The 13,160-nt window shown below is 38.5% G+C and overlaps 1 protein-coding gene across 1 annotated transcript; it reads right to left on the bottom strand.

The window, feature by feature from the left end:
* Nucleotides 1-747: 747 nt before the first annotated feature.
* On the bottom strand, nucleotides 748-9,743 carry LOC114520933 (annexin A4-like). Its single transcript, XM_028541281.1, has 17 exons — nucleotides 9,639-9,743; nucleotides 9,043-9,112; nucleotides 8,498-8,672; nucleotides 7,985-8,035; nucleotides 7,284-7,642; nucleotides 6,653-6,700; nucleotides 5,928-6,015; nucleotides 5,731-5,825; nucleotides 5,415-5,528; nucleotides 5,240-5,296; nucleotides 5,119-5,152; nucleotides 4,639-4,718; nucleotides 4,437-4,505; nucleotides 3,950-4,051; nucleotides 3,192-3,267; nucleotides 2,734-2,846; nucleotides 748-1,098 (listed from the first exon to the last, which is right to left on the bottom strand). Exons 2-17 carry the CDS (start codon nucleotides 9,097-9,099, stop codon nucleotides 973-975), a joined length of 1,644 nt encoding a protein of 547 aa, XP_028397082.1. The 5' UTR covers nucleotides 9,100-9,112; nucleotides 9,639-9,743; the 3' UTR covers nucleotides 748-972.
* Between the last annotated feature and the right edge of the window lie 3,417 nt (nucleotides 9,744-13,160).

Genomic DNA, 13,160 nt, shown 5'->3' with positions numbered 1-13,160 from the left:
TAGGATCCTATCGTAAAATGACAAGAAGGCCAGAAGGGCTAGGCTAATGGAGTGAAAAGGTCATCTATATTTAAAGAATAGATGTTGGCAAGCGTTTTTCGTAACAAGATACAGGCTCACATAAGTTTCCGAAGCCAATTAGAGACATTTGAGCCAATTGACCGGCAATTCCAAAATGTAACAACGCGTTCGGAATTTCAATCTCAAGCAGTCCTGGACAACGAGGTATAGAGATATATTTTCAGTGAAAAACGAAGACGATTACTTTATATATAGGGAGATAATCAGCAAAATGTTTAAGAAAATCAAATATTTCACGATGGGAAGTCTAATTCAGTAGGGTAATGTCAACTCGGACAAAGCAACTCACAAAGCTTGTGGTATGCCAGGGGAAGTGGGACGAGGATCGGTTAATTTCCTTTGAGATCCTCAGATCTGCGTGATGCTAACAGGAATGATTAAACGCTTGTATAATCGTCTTTGCCATGGTCTCCCATTGCGTCAGAAGGGTTTAAAATTTAAATGAGTACGTAGATTGTATTAATGCAGGAAAAATATCAGGTATTAATGCTAATGAGAAAAGGGCTTTTATACATACGGACTATCGCACTCATAATACAGCGTCTGAAAAAAGTTAGTAAATTTTACAGGCATGGCCCTGTATTCAGGGGAAACCTAAATATATCCCACAATCCGCTTTATTTACACCGAGAATACTGCGCACGAAGAGCGCAGGCATCACAAAACAGAACGAATATAAATTACTATTATTATTCTACTAAACATTATTACCTAGGTAACAATTGGGCAAGGAACGAATAAAGATTAGCAATTCTCGCGTTATATTTCATCAAATTCCTACAGACCACAAGCAATTGAAATCACACCGCACCTTTGCAAACCTGTTGCGCACGACATGCTAATATGTAAATCACAAAGTTTTCGGAGAGTATAAGCTGTGCGAAGAATATTCTAATTACGTCCAACCAAAGCCATAAGAAGTTTCTTGTAGTCGCCAGAGGTATCTCCCTCGATCATCTTGTAGACGGTCTTGTGATAGCGGTTCAAAAATTCCTGTTTGATTTCAACCATGTCGACCTAAATGGAAAAGACAGACTGATGATTTCGACGTGCAGCATGGAGAAGTTTGCGGATTTCTTGTACCTTGGAGAAAAAGATTTAAAGCAGAAAGCTTGTTTGATATATAAATCACCCAGCCTTCTTCAATACGCATGTTTTCAAGGTCTTTCAGGAAAAAAAGAATTAATCTAAATAACTTGACATTTTCTTTAAAATTAGTTCCAGTCTTAACTCTTAGAAGAATTAAGACACCAGAGTGTGTTTTGACCGTCCTTGTTTACAAAATAAATTAAGGCGCACATTTCTTTTTTGAAACCTTCTTCAGAATGAAATAGAAAGTTCAATTAATTGCATCATGTCGTCCAAGCAAGCTATCAAATCTTTAGTGGGAGAAAATATATGAAATTCACCGCGCGGAAAAGCAACGTGCTGAGCAAAACACCTCGCGCAGAGAAAACCCCAGCTCACATTCTAGCCGCACACGTTGAGATAATTAGATATATTGTTGCCATGATCGCTATTTTGAATATGATTAGGAACATATCACGCTGTAGACCTACGCATTCCTATCAGCTGGTCGACCAAAGCAGCTTAGCATTTGGCGCAAAACATACGCAAACGTTGAGCACGTTTCCCGCACGTGAACAAAAAACCACACACGATCACTCCGGAGTATTAGCTATCCTGCCTTAGAGACTATTAGCTATCCTGCCTGCCATGGATCAATTCGCTGAAGGCTCCGCGACACGGTTACGTATACCGCAGCACAGTTGCTCTCGTGTTCGGGTATAGTTCTACCAAGTGCAAAGTTTTTCTCTCGTATCCACTATCCGCACAAGGTATTCAAGTTTGGCTGACTGCCTCTTGAAGTGGTTGGCGAGTTTAAGATCCCGTAAATCTATGACGAGGACGTGACAAAAACATGCATGCAGCGACTAGTGTTAGGAATCAATTTTTTAAATATGTTTGACATGTAAATGGTAAGCACTCCAATTTTCAGAGTTTCTTTTAGTAGAGAGTATAGTATCGTAGTCTGGTGGACTCATCGTAGCCAGCAGTGTTGGGGATTTTTTACACGTATTTCAATCAGTGATTTCAATGAGTTGTATCGACGATTATGCATGCATGGCATAAGAGTGAACAAGTGATACCACATTGCACATATTTTCATGCAACCAAGCACAAAGCCACAAATAGTGAAGAACTCACTCAGTCCGATTACGGGGTCTCGATTTCGAGTTGATCACTACTGGGATCTATGACGTCACATGGAAACCACAAAAATAGTTCGAATGGAAACAAAAGTTCTCAACGGTCGGTGTTAGATCATATCGAACTAACGTACATATCGTCATAAATTTTGCAATAACGGAAGTATAATAACAGAAGTCTTACATGAAGTCTTTCTAGAGCTGGTTCATAAAAATGATAAAATAAAAATGGCGATGAATGATGATACATTTATACATTTATAAATGTACACGAAAGTGTAAATGTCTGTTACCCTCATACCCGGTATAGGAGTGATCATATACTTATGTAATAGTATCTCTGGCTTTATCTTAATTACGGTTAGGGTTAGGGTTATTGAAAATTTTATGACGTCATGTACGTTAGTTCGATATGATCTAACGCCGACCGTTCTCAACCCACCTCTGATCGTGAGACGACGATACGGATGAGGAGGGAATCATTCGTTCCTGCACCCTTCATGCTCTTCCACAGGCGTTCGGCAAAGTAAACAGCTGGATTACGAGCACATTGCACTTTAAAAACATTGAGAAAAAGATGCGTTAGGAGAAATATGAAATATGCTTTCGGTCGAGGGTACTAAGTACAGGGTCAAGGGTTATAAGGTCGAGGACGATGAAGTTATGGGCACAGTGGGCTCACCACAAGGTAGCTTTCTGTCCTTTTTAGTTAAATGAGACAAGCCTGGACCTTTCCATGCAAGCTCGGTAACTAGGATCAATCACAACAAGTGAACTAGTTTGCCTGGGGTTGGTTTTGCTTGAACTTATGAAACGGTGAAAGTAACAAAATCTTCTGCATGAATCGAAGAAGTAAAATGTTCATGCTGTCCTTTTCGTTATCGTCAAATGAAATATTACCAATGCACTTGAAGCCGCTTTTTAGATCCCCAGACATTTCACGGTCAATACTGTTCATGATATCGCGCTGGGCAACCTGAATTGATAAAATAAAATAAAAATATTATACGATACATTGAACACTAGTTCATAACCTGGCAATATTGCAATTATTTCAATATATTAAGGATTAGAAATTACTAAAAGACTCGCTCCTAGCCAGCTCAAAAGTTTAAGTTACTAAGACTGCTACACGATCTCGATTACTGGGAATTGAATGAACTCTGAAATAATTTTTAAAAAGTACTGGGACAAGTCATTACATGAAACCAAAAAAGGCACATTTTTTGGATGACTGGACTATTATACCAAAAAAAGGGTAATTTGTTAATTTGAACTACATGCATTACATATAATATCTAAGCCTAAAATAGCGTATGGATCTGGTTTAACTATACAGATTCGGATTTTACGAGAGCAGTGGATCCCGAAATCCTGTGTATGCCTGGTTTGCAAAAAGTCTACCCAGACGATTTCAAGCTATAAGTGGAAGACCTGACCTTTGTCTATTTTTATATATTGTTCTTTAAAATTCATTTGAAATGCAACCTAAATGAGCTGGATTTAAAAAGCCTTCTCTCCTGCAGAAACTCAGGTATATATCCCATTATTTGATAATCTACAGCGAGGCTGCTTTGATTTGGTAGCCCGTATTTATGATTGCAACCATTACACGATACCTGCAAATATCGTGAAGCAATGACAGAGAATTTTGTTACCTTAATATATTCATTAAAGGTGGCATTAAGTTGCACGAAGCTCCTCGAAGCGAGAATAACATTAAATCGCGACTCGTCCGTTCCCCATTTCTTCTCTCCGGCCTGAACCGAAAAATAAAATAATTAGTCTGATGTGATCTCTGCGTGTTACAACTGGAGCGATAAACATGACTGTATTTGCCTCAAGCCAAAACAATTTTTTTCTTAGTCGAACAAATTGACCCGAAACGTTGGATTATGTAATAAAAGCTAAGAGAAATTTCTATTCGGTGTAGAAATTCCAAGACTTCACTTTAAGATATACAAAAACCGCTACTACTCAGGGAAAAAATAGAAAAACGCTTTGTCATCAGTCTCTGAAATTTTTTCACCTAATGGAGTTCTTCAATAACTCCAGTTTCATATACAGCACATTGAACTCTCAGTGTTAAGTGAATCAACACTCCAGTTTACACAACAGTGCGCTACAAAGAATACAATTTCACACCTGGAATAAATCATTGGCTTCTTTTGTGGCTTTTGCCATATCGACTGTGCCACTTTCGTCGCGGTTGCCCTAAAATAACAGTATAGCCTGTTAGCTTGCGGTGGGTTAACGGACAGAAAGCTTTGCAGTGAAAGAAATACTGATACATGGTCGTAGTGTATGTACAAATAAATGTTAATAATAACTAAAAATCGATTTATACCTGAACCATGGAAACGAGAAGCCTTTTGAAATGTCCACTAGTCTCGCTAACACAATCTTTCTCCAAGTCCCGCTTGTAGTCTACGAATTAAATGAAATTCGACGTCAATCAATAGGTATAGTCGTGGAAGAGACCAAATAAACTTATAAAAAGTTTTTTTTACAAGTAGAAGAGGGAGTTAACCAAAGTTGTATGACTTTCACTATATACTGGCAATTACACATATGTGATTCTCATAAACGGACAAGGTTGTAATATGTGCGTTGATTACCTCGTTAATACTGTGTATCAGAACATAGTCTAGTAAAGGCTGAAACATATTTGAAAATCTGTATCCGGCAAAATATGTTGTAAACGCGTCTTTTGAATTAAAGACAATGCTTTTCTATTTATGAGCTAGTGCGAGACTGTGAGTCCTGTGTATGTAACGTTGTTTTTTTCTATGGCAGTTTTGATGTCTTGGAAATTATAAATACGTACACGTCTTGTATTCCTCTTTAATCTTTTGAATGTCCTGAAATGAGTAGTAAGAAGAGTATAGGAAAGACGGCATAACTACCTAACAAAAATGTCTCGACATAAAGACTGAAAACCAACTTACCGCGTTGCTTCTTGAGCACAAGATATCGATCAATGTTTCTTCATCAGTGCCAGCGCCCTGAGGTGTAGGATTGAACACAACTAATTAGCATGCGTTGCGTGGCAGTGCGACTGGTCAACTTCACTAGTTTAGAAACAGCAAGGAAGTGATAATGGGACAGAACGAAATAAATTACCCTCATTGCACGGCGAAGGCATTTAGCGTCGTACAAATGCTTCGGTTCCATCATCGCCAGTAAGCATTCTTCCAAGTTTCCACTCAACTCAGACTTCAACTCGTTGATCAAATCCTGAATATTTATTTCAAACATTAACAAGACCTGCCTTTGAGTGTCAAAGTTGTCACAGAAAAAAAGGATTATGCGAAGATGCAAAAATAAGACATATAAAAAAAGAACGCTTTGAATGTCAAAGTTGTCAGAAAAAAAAGGGAAAAAACTGTCTTGCTCTCGAGGCTGGCATGTTCTCGTAAGGTTATATATTAGAACCCACCTTTCCAAACATTGTCTTAAACTGCAATCGTATTTTGACACGTTGTTCGTTGGATCGTGAGGCAAGTATGTCGATCAGTGCCTGCTCGTCCGTTCCTAAATATATTAGCGAGAAGAGCGTTGTTAAGAAGAGCGAATGTACCGGAGATGTTGTCAAAAATTAAGCACCTGGTTACGAGACTGTCTCCGCGCACTTACCCATTCCTCGCATGGCCTTCCTCAACATTTCACAGTCTGCTTCACAATCGAAAGGCGCCGCACCTTTTACTGTACCGTGGCCGTACGTCTGGAAAAATAATAAAAAATATTGAATATTTCATCACAATTCATGTTCGCATTTTTACGGCATCAAACGAAAATGAGATTGCACGAGATTGCGCGCTTCTAATTCGACTATTCCAGGCAAAGTTCATAAACATGAGGGCCTAAACCTTACTAAAAGGTGGCGTTTTAAAGTGTATTTCACAAATAATAGTTTAGTCTGGTTAGATCTTTAAACTGGTAAGGTTCGTATAATTGATGTGGAAAAAGCACTTTAAAACTCTGCAAAACAAGATGGTTATTGGTCTATTTTCTATTGCACAAAAGAAAACAGAAATGAATAAAATAAAATTTTCTTTCACCGTGAATTATCCATACGGGGAATACATGCAGCCAATCTCAGATTTTTAAAAACTGTTAGTAAATAAACTTTCTTGAGGGTGCCCTTTTTGTAGCTATAATAAAGTGAGCCTGAGAGAGTCCCCTAGCTCCTCGACTTTAACTTGCTTTTTATGTCCTGTGCACATTACTCAACTCCCCCCCCCCCCCTACTTTTACACATTAATGAGATTTTTTTGTATCTTTAAAGAGGATTTTTTCTTCGAAGGTGCATGCAAAGTGCTAATATGATGTAAAAAATACAAGAGGATAATTTAACATACCTGTTGCAAGGACATGCTACCGAGCTGTGCTGTTGGCGGAGCGGTTTGCTAAAGAGGGAAAGTATGTAATGAAAATAAACATATCCCTGGTCAAACTTTGCAAGCGAAATCGAAACTATATAGTTGATATTTGCAAGCGAAAGTTTACATGAGAGTTTAAAAACGCCGTGAAACTATTTAAGATAAATTTGAATTCTTAATATTTGATCAGCAGAAAATTGCCACAACTAAAGCTTGGATATTTAAGATGGAAAACGGAGCGGTCATTCTCGCCAATTGAGACTAGTATTTTTAATACGATCCAACCGTGTCTTCGAATACGTCATTTGTGAGTACTGCAAGGATAGGTACCTTCGCTATAAATTAACCTAAATCGCGCAACCGTTGAAAGCAACAAGTTTGGAGTGCAAAAATGGCAGCATTTTCTTCAAACTTTTCGCTACACTATATTTACTATATTTAGATCCATGCGGGAATCTAGCCAATCGAAGTGCGTAATCCGGAGTACCCTGATTGCGGCGAGTGCCCTTAGAAGAAGCGGATCTTTAAACAAAAAAATGCGGCACTCTAGATTCGTTCATATCAATAGTGAGGAGAATATCTTTTCACAAACGGAAGATTCAATCTTTACCGCAGTCTGGGCTTTTGATTGCGTGATTGCTGGCTGCTTAACAGGCTGCGCGGGCCGTGAAGGAGGCTGACCACCATGTGGAGGAGGGTGCTGTCCATGAGGAGGGTGCTGTCCATGATGAGGGGGATGACTTCCATAGCCTTGAGGTGGAGGGGCACTTCCATAGCCTTGAGGTGGAGGGGCACCTCCATAACCTTGTTGAGGGGGTGGTTGACTTCCATAGCCGGGCTGCGGCGGAGCCTGACCATACTGCTGTTGTGGGGGTTGTTGGCCATAGGGGCTACCCCCATATGGAGCACCTCCTGGTGGGGCACCACCATATGGTGCAGGAGCAAATCCAGCTGGCGGAGGAGCTCCTCCTAGAATATGAAATTTAGGGTTGTTTAATGGTATTCAATTGTTGCTACAGGAAAGAACTCAGTCACCAAACCCTAGATCATGAAATAGGTAAAAGAATACGCATTATGACCGAGTATAAATGACCGAAAGACTGATAAAAAAATCCAAATTGCTTTTTAAAAAATTTCTGGCAGCAATGCATTCTTGTAATTGTAGATGCCAATTTTAAACTTTTTAAAGAAAACTGTATACCATGCAAATTGTTGTCCTAAATCACGTGGCTTAGGAGTAAAGATAAACTTTGCACCAACTCTGAAATTTTTGCTTAGAGTAACTCTATATATAGCTGTGTATGAACTTACCAAAACCTCCTGGAGGAGGGGCACCATAGCCACCAGCAGGAGGATATCCACCTAGAAACAGAGAGATACATGTGTAATTTGCCTTGGTGAACTATACATGGTGAAGCTATGGTGAGGGTATGAACAGGTTTTATACTTGTTTATAAAAGGAAATAAAGGGCAAAGGCAACATTGTTTCTTTTTGCACGCAAACTATGTCATGTATCCTTGATTAATTAAAATAAAAAACGTTTAGATGTGAATATTGTATTGTTGCTTAATTTAACTGATATAATGGCATGAAAACATCAATAATGAAATAGCACTTAGGCCATCCTAGAACTATCAACTATCAAAATATATTATTAGTGTGTACCTTACATCTTTGATTATACAATTGGAAGAGTTTTGGATAATTGTATGAGGGGCTTAGACTCTGGTCAAGAGTTAACTATGTTTTACTAAACAATCTAATCCAAACCCAAATGTCTTGCTCATGCTAAAGTTGTTTGGAAACTGAATTTGATTCCTTACCACCACCTCCTGGATAACCAGGCTGTGCAGCTGGAGGGAAACCAGGTGTTGCAGAAGGATAACCAGGCACAGCAGAGGGGTAACCAGGGGCAGCAGGAGGATAACCAGGTGCGGCCGAGGGATAACCAGGTGCAGCAGGCGGGAAGCCTGGACCAGCTGGTGGATAACCACCATACTAAAACAGAACATTACCAAATTTGATTCTGGGCTTAACTGACTCAGATCTATCAACTTAAGTTCTTCACCGAAATGTGGGCAAATAATGGATAATGCCATTGAGAAAAAAATTAATAGTTGACCCCTATTTTTATTCAGCAAGGTTTAAAAGGTCCAGAACCCAAACATACAATAACCTAGCCTGCGTGCAGTCTCTACAGGAATCATATACAGGAAATGATTTCTGTAGAGACTGCACGCAGACTAAAAATAACCTAAGCCAGGAAGAGGGGTGAGAGAGGGGTGAGAGAGGGGCAAAGTACCCAGGCGCTCAGAGGGCCAGCATTGCAATTATATCCTCATAGACAAACATAAGAAAATTAACTTACTGGGTCTGGGGGATAACCAGGATATCCACCAGGTGGTCCACCAGGATAACCAGACATTGTAATAGTAATACTAAATCCACAAAGAAAAACTGTCCTGTAAGCAAAGATTTTTAACGTAACACGTCCCACCCTTGCAGGCCTTGCTAACACCATTCTTGCACCAGCCAAATCTATTAGTTATATATCTACTTAACATGCTCAAAGGCATGTCATAAATTGTTGGAATTGTTCAATCTTCTCGATTAATATTAGCAAACTGTATAGGAGTGAACATAATATATCCTGTAATTATGTACTTGATAGTTGTCTTTGTTGATACATCAAAATACATGTTTAAAGCTAAATTTCATAGCAACTATAGGCCATCGTTCCAATATATCAATATCAAATCCATTTTAATCGAACTAAATCAAGAAATATAATGATCAAATAATAGATTTAAATATCGAAATGTGAAAAAAATCTGCACAGTCACCGATGCTTTAAATGCCTTTTACACAGGTTCCTCCCAAAACTAAAACTCGAAATCGAAACAATTATATACCCCGATCGCAACGTAAACTATAACATATAACATCGTTACATAGAAAAAATACCTTTTCACGGCAAGAAAACTTTGAACAATCGTTTCCAAACGAGCCAAAGCCGAAATGGGTGTACTTGTATAAGGAAGTCCCAAATTATTTATTGCAAAACAAAACAGACACCCGATTTGTACGTCTTGAACCACCCACTTTCCGGTGCACAAAATGTCTCCGTCGTATTTTTCGGTCCGATGGAACGAATATTGAAATTAAAGGCGTCTAAATTAGGTTATCTTAATGTGCATTATTTAAGTTAACATTGTTTTATATTTTTTCAGCTACCTCTACACCTTTCCACTTCTAAAGAGACGAACAAAGCCATATTTGGGGAATTGCCAAATACCAACTGCCTCAGACTTGATTGCCCTCACCTCCTTCCTTATGCTGACGTCAAATACGGATGACCTAATGTTACAAACGAAGTTTGATTGGCTCGTTTCCCAAGTTCAACCAAAGGGGCAGAAAAAATCGTGAATTCTCACACTGACGGATGTAAATTTACCGGAATGCGCCAAAGAGCAGCATTAAGGATAGATTAACGACCTTATGACCAAGATAGCAAGAAAAATAATCTCTTGCTTTTTTTGTGCCTTTAAAAGAACGTCAATTCAGAAGAGACTTACCCTACGGCTGAAGTTCGCTGTTCTTTCTTAGCGGGTCCAGCGAAAGCCTTTCTAAAGGCTTTCCTGTTTGTCCTGTTTGATTCATTTTTGGCAAAATTGAATTTTTCAATTCAAAATTTCACAACTTCTTGTCTCCTATAGTCCAAACTACCATTAAACTGACAAAAGTCTCTCGAACCCATTTGTGAAAAAAAGTAAACAAAAAAATCCTTTCCTCCTTACAAATACCGGTGCATTTGAAATTTCAAATTTAGATGTTAATTTTAGGATGAGTAATGAGAGGGCATTCAAACGGTCATGTGTTCTGTTGCTGGAAAGCAACCATTTAACGGGATTTGGCTCCACTATTATTGTTCAGTTATGCTTGTTCAAATCCACACCTTCCATTATGACGGGAGATATGTATCACATTGATATGTGTTACCATTCGGAGAAAAGAACCCATGATATCTTATAATTATATGATGTTCCTTTTCCCATCGTATGTGTCAAATAGTGTCGCATTATGGATCCTCCCTCACTTTCGCAATGAACCAGATTGTTTTTTTAAAGACATCGTATATTCTCCAACCGGAGCAGTGAAGCCTGTAATATTTGGTTAAGAAGGTCTAGTTATTAAACTGATTTTACGTTACCTAACCTATATATATGGTGGATCCTTATACCAGTCAATTCAACCATAAAATTGGCACGTAAAATGCCCGAATCGCTTGTCAATCTGCTCTCGAGTGCTGCATGTAATTGAATCAGCAATGCAGACGGCCGAAGTTGTCTCCACCTGCTGCTGAAGCCAGGACTAACTCGATCAACTGTCTTTAAAATGCAATAAATGAAATTGCAATAAATGAATTAGAATAACTTTGTTAACTTCATTTGCTATGCTATGCCGCCAGGATAGACGATAGACAACGTGCAGTAGGTTGAAGTTATTTTAGTTTATTCTAAATTAAATTGTTTCTTTCGATGACAGTAAATTTCCCTTTACGGACAAATTCATTTGACATTTTGAATACACACAACTGACACAAGTGAAAGGCCTTTCAGTAACTGCTCAAGTTTTTAATAAAATCTTGCAAAAACTTTATTCTATCGCCACACACTGAAATTATCCCATGAAACTATAGCTGCATGTCAGAAAAATACACCATATGTACTGTTAACCGTCCTTCAACAAGATATATTCGCTCATTCCACCCCGCTTTTCCTTTAATTGAGAATTTGAAATTCCGAACTGCATGTCTGTCGAATTCGATGTGTGTATGGGTGCTTGTGTGTGACTTACGATCATGTGCACCATACTGACTTTCACGAAATTTAGCTCTTTCACTTGCCTTCGACCGAGTTACGCGTTTTGCCATACATAATATATGTACCAGCACAGAAAATTTACGTCTTGAGCCTTGAGGCGATTAATAAAATCAGCCTACCTCGCTTGTCAGCTCAGCCAAGCACTGTGCTTTTGTGTAGCCTTAGGCGGCAGACTCGAGATTATTGACTTCAAGGAGTTCATGATTCACGACAAGTTTTAAAAGCATGCATGTGCTTCCACGACAAAGGAATGCCTCACATACAAGGGAAAGGGTATAAAAAAAAGAAACTTGTGGTCCGACGACAACCAGATGCCATTCTTATCGTACGACCCTTTCAAATTAATGAGGCATTTTTAAGACAGACCGCTTCTCGACGATATTGACTGAAATAAGACAATATTGAAAATATTAGGAATTTAGGTAGAAATCGGAGTTTTCAATTCAAGCAAACGCCGGGTGTGTAATTGTTGGAACGTCCTTTTATAGGGCAGCACAATTAATTTCCATGGCATATCTCGAGCTGACGGCATTTAATTACAGCGTATATTCGAGTCGATCACTCTGATGGAAGAACTGCAAAAATTGTCATTACAAGGTTATATATATATTGCATGCATGGACATTCCATAATGGACGCAGTGCTGTGCAAGTTCATGATCGTCGACAATTAAGCGATCGAATACGTGATGAATGATAACATGCATCGTTAACATACAGTGATACATGCAGGTTGTCCCGAAGCTGAATATTTTAGTCCATATATGCGGCATGAATGATGCGAAAAGAGCATTTTTAGCATAATCATTTTTTTAATCTGTACGGAAAAAACTGAAGTATCGATAGTTGAAGACCTTTGTTTTGAAGATGCAGGACGAATACTGATAAAACAATTTGAAATACTATAAAAAAATATTAAGATTAACTTGCTCTGCAACGAGCAATTAAGGCAAATTATAGTCGACCTACCTAAAGGTGTATTTTTAGCGTTTAGTACTGTGCACATTACAGTTTACTATAAACTCACGAAGCTTTATTTTGACACCATATGCAAATTTAGGCGGAAGTAGAATGTTAATTATGTCCGAATTTTCTGGCCATGCAAAAAAAACATCTGACAACCGCATGAAATGCATGGCCATTTTGATACATATGCAGGTATTTTGCATTATAATAGCTTATATATAGTATATACACAAGGTTCGCCGTTCACACGATTCGTTTTTACCGTGTGCAAGGCTTCAAATCTTCTGTGCAAGCCAGATTTTGTTAAGCATTTAAAAAACGTTTGGTTTAAAAAGTCTAAGGCCCGTCTCAGACGTCGAACTTATGATGTGCCGAACCTAATGTTAATGAGCTAAAGTATTTGTTTAAGTTCGACGTCTGAAACGGGCCTAAGTATACGAAAGCATAAGAGAATGCAAGCCAACTTCCGTGGTGACTTTTCGGCCACGCTAGGCGAAAATTTCACCGTTTGCGCTGAAAGTGAGCTAGATGCTCACATCTAATTTATCCAAGTCAAAGAACCGTTAGCTATACGTTGTTTTCCGTTTTCACACTTACCAAACAACAACAATGAATATTAAGTAAAAATTAATATTAAG

This window comes from Dendronephthya gigantea, unplaced genomic scaffold (genome assembly GCF_004324835.1).
Source record: "Dendronephthya gigantea isolate DGI-Jeju-01 unplaced genomic scaffold, DenGig_1.0 000018F, whole genome shotgun sequence".
Lineage (NCBI taxonomy): Eukaryota > Metazoa > Cnidaria > Anthozoa > Malacalcyonacea > Nephtheidae > Dendronephthya > Dendronephthya gigantea.
The sequence above is the reverse complement of the archived record's forward strand: the minus strand, read 5'-3'. Positions and strand labels throughout refer to the sequence as shown.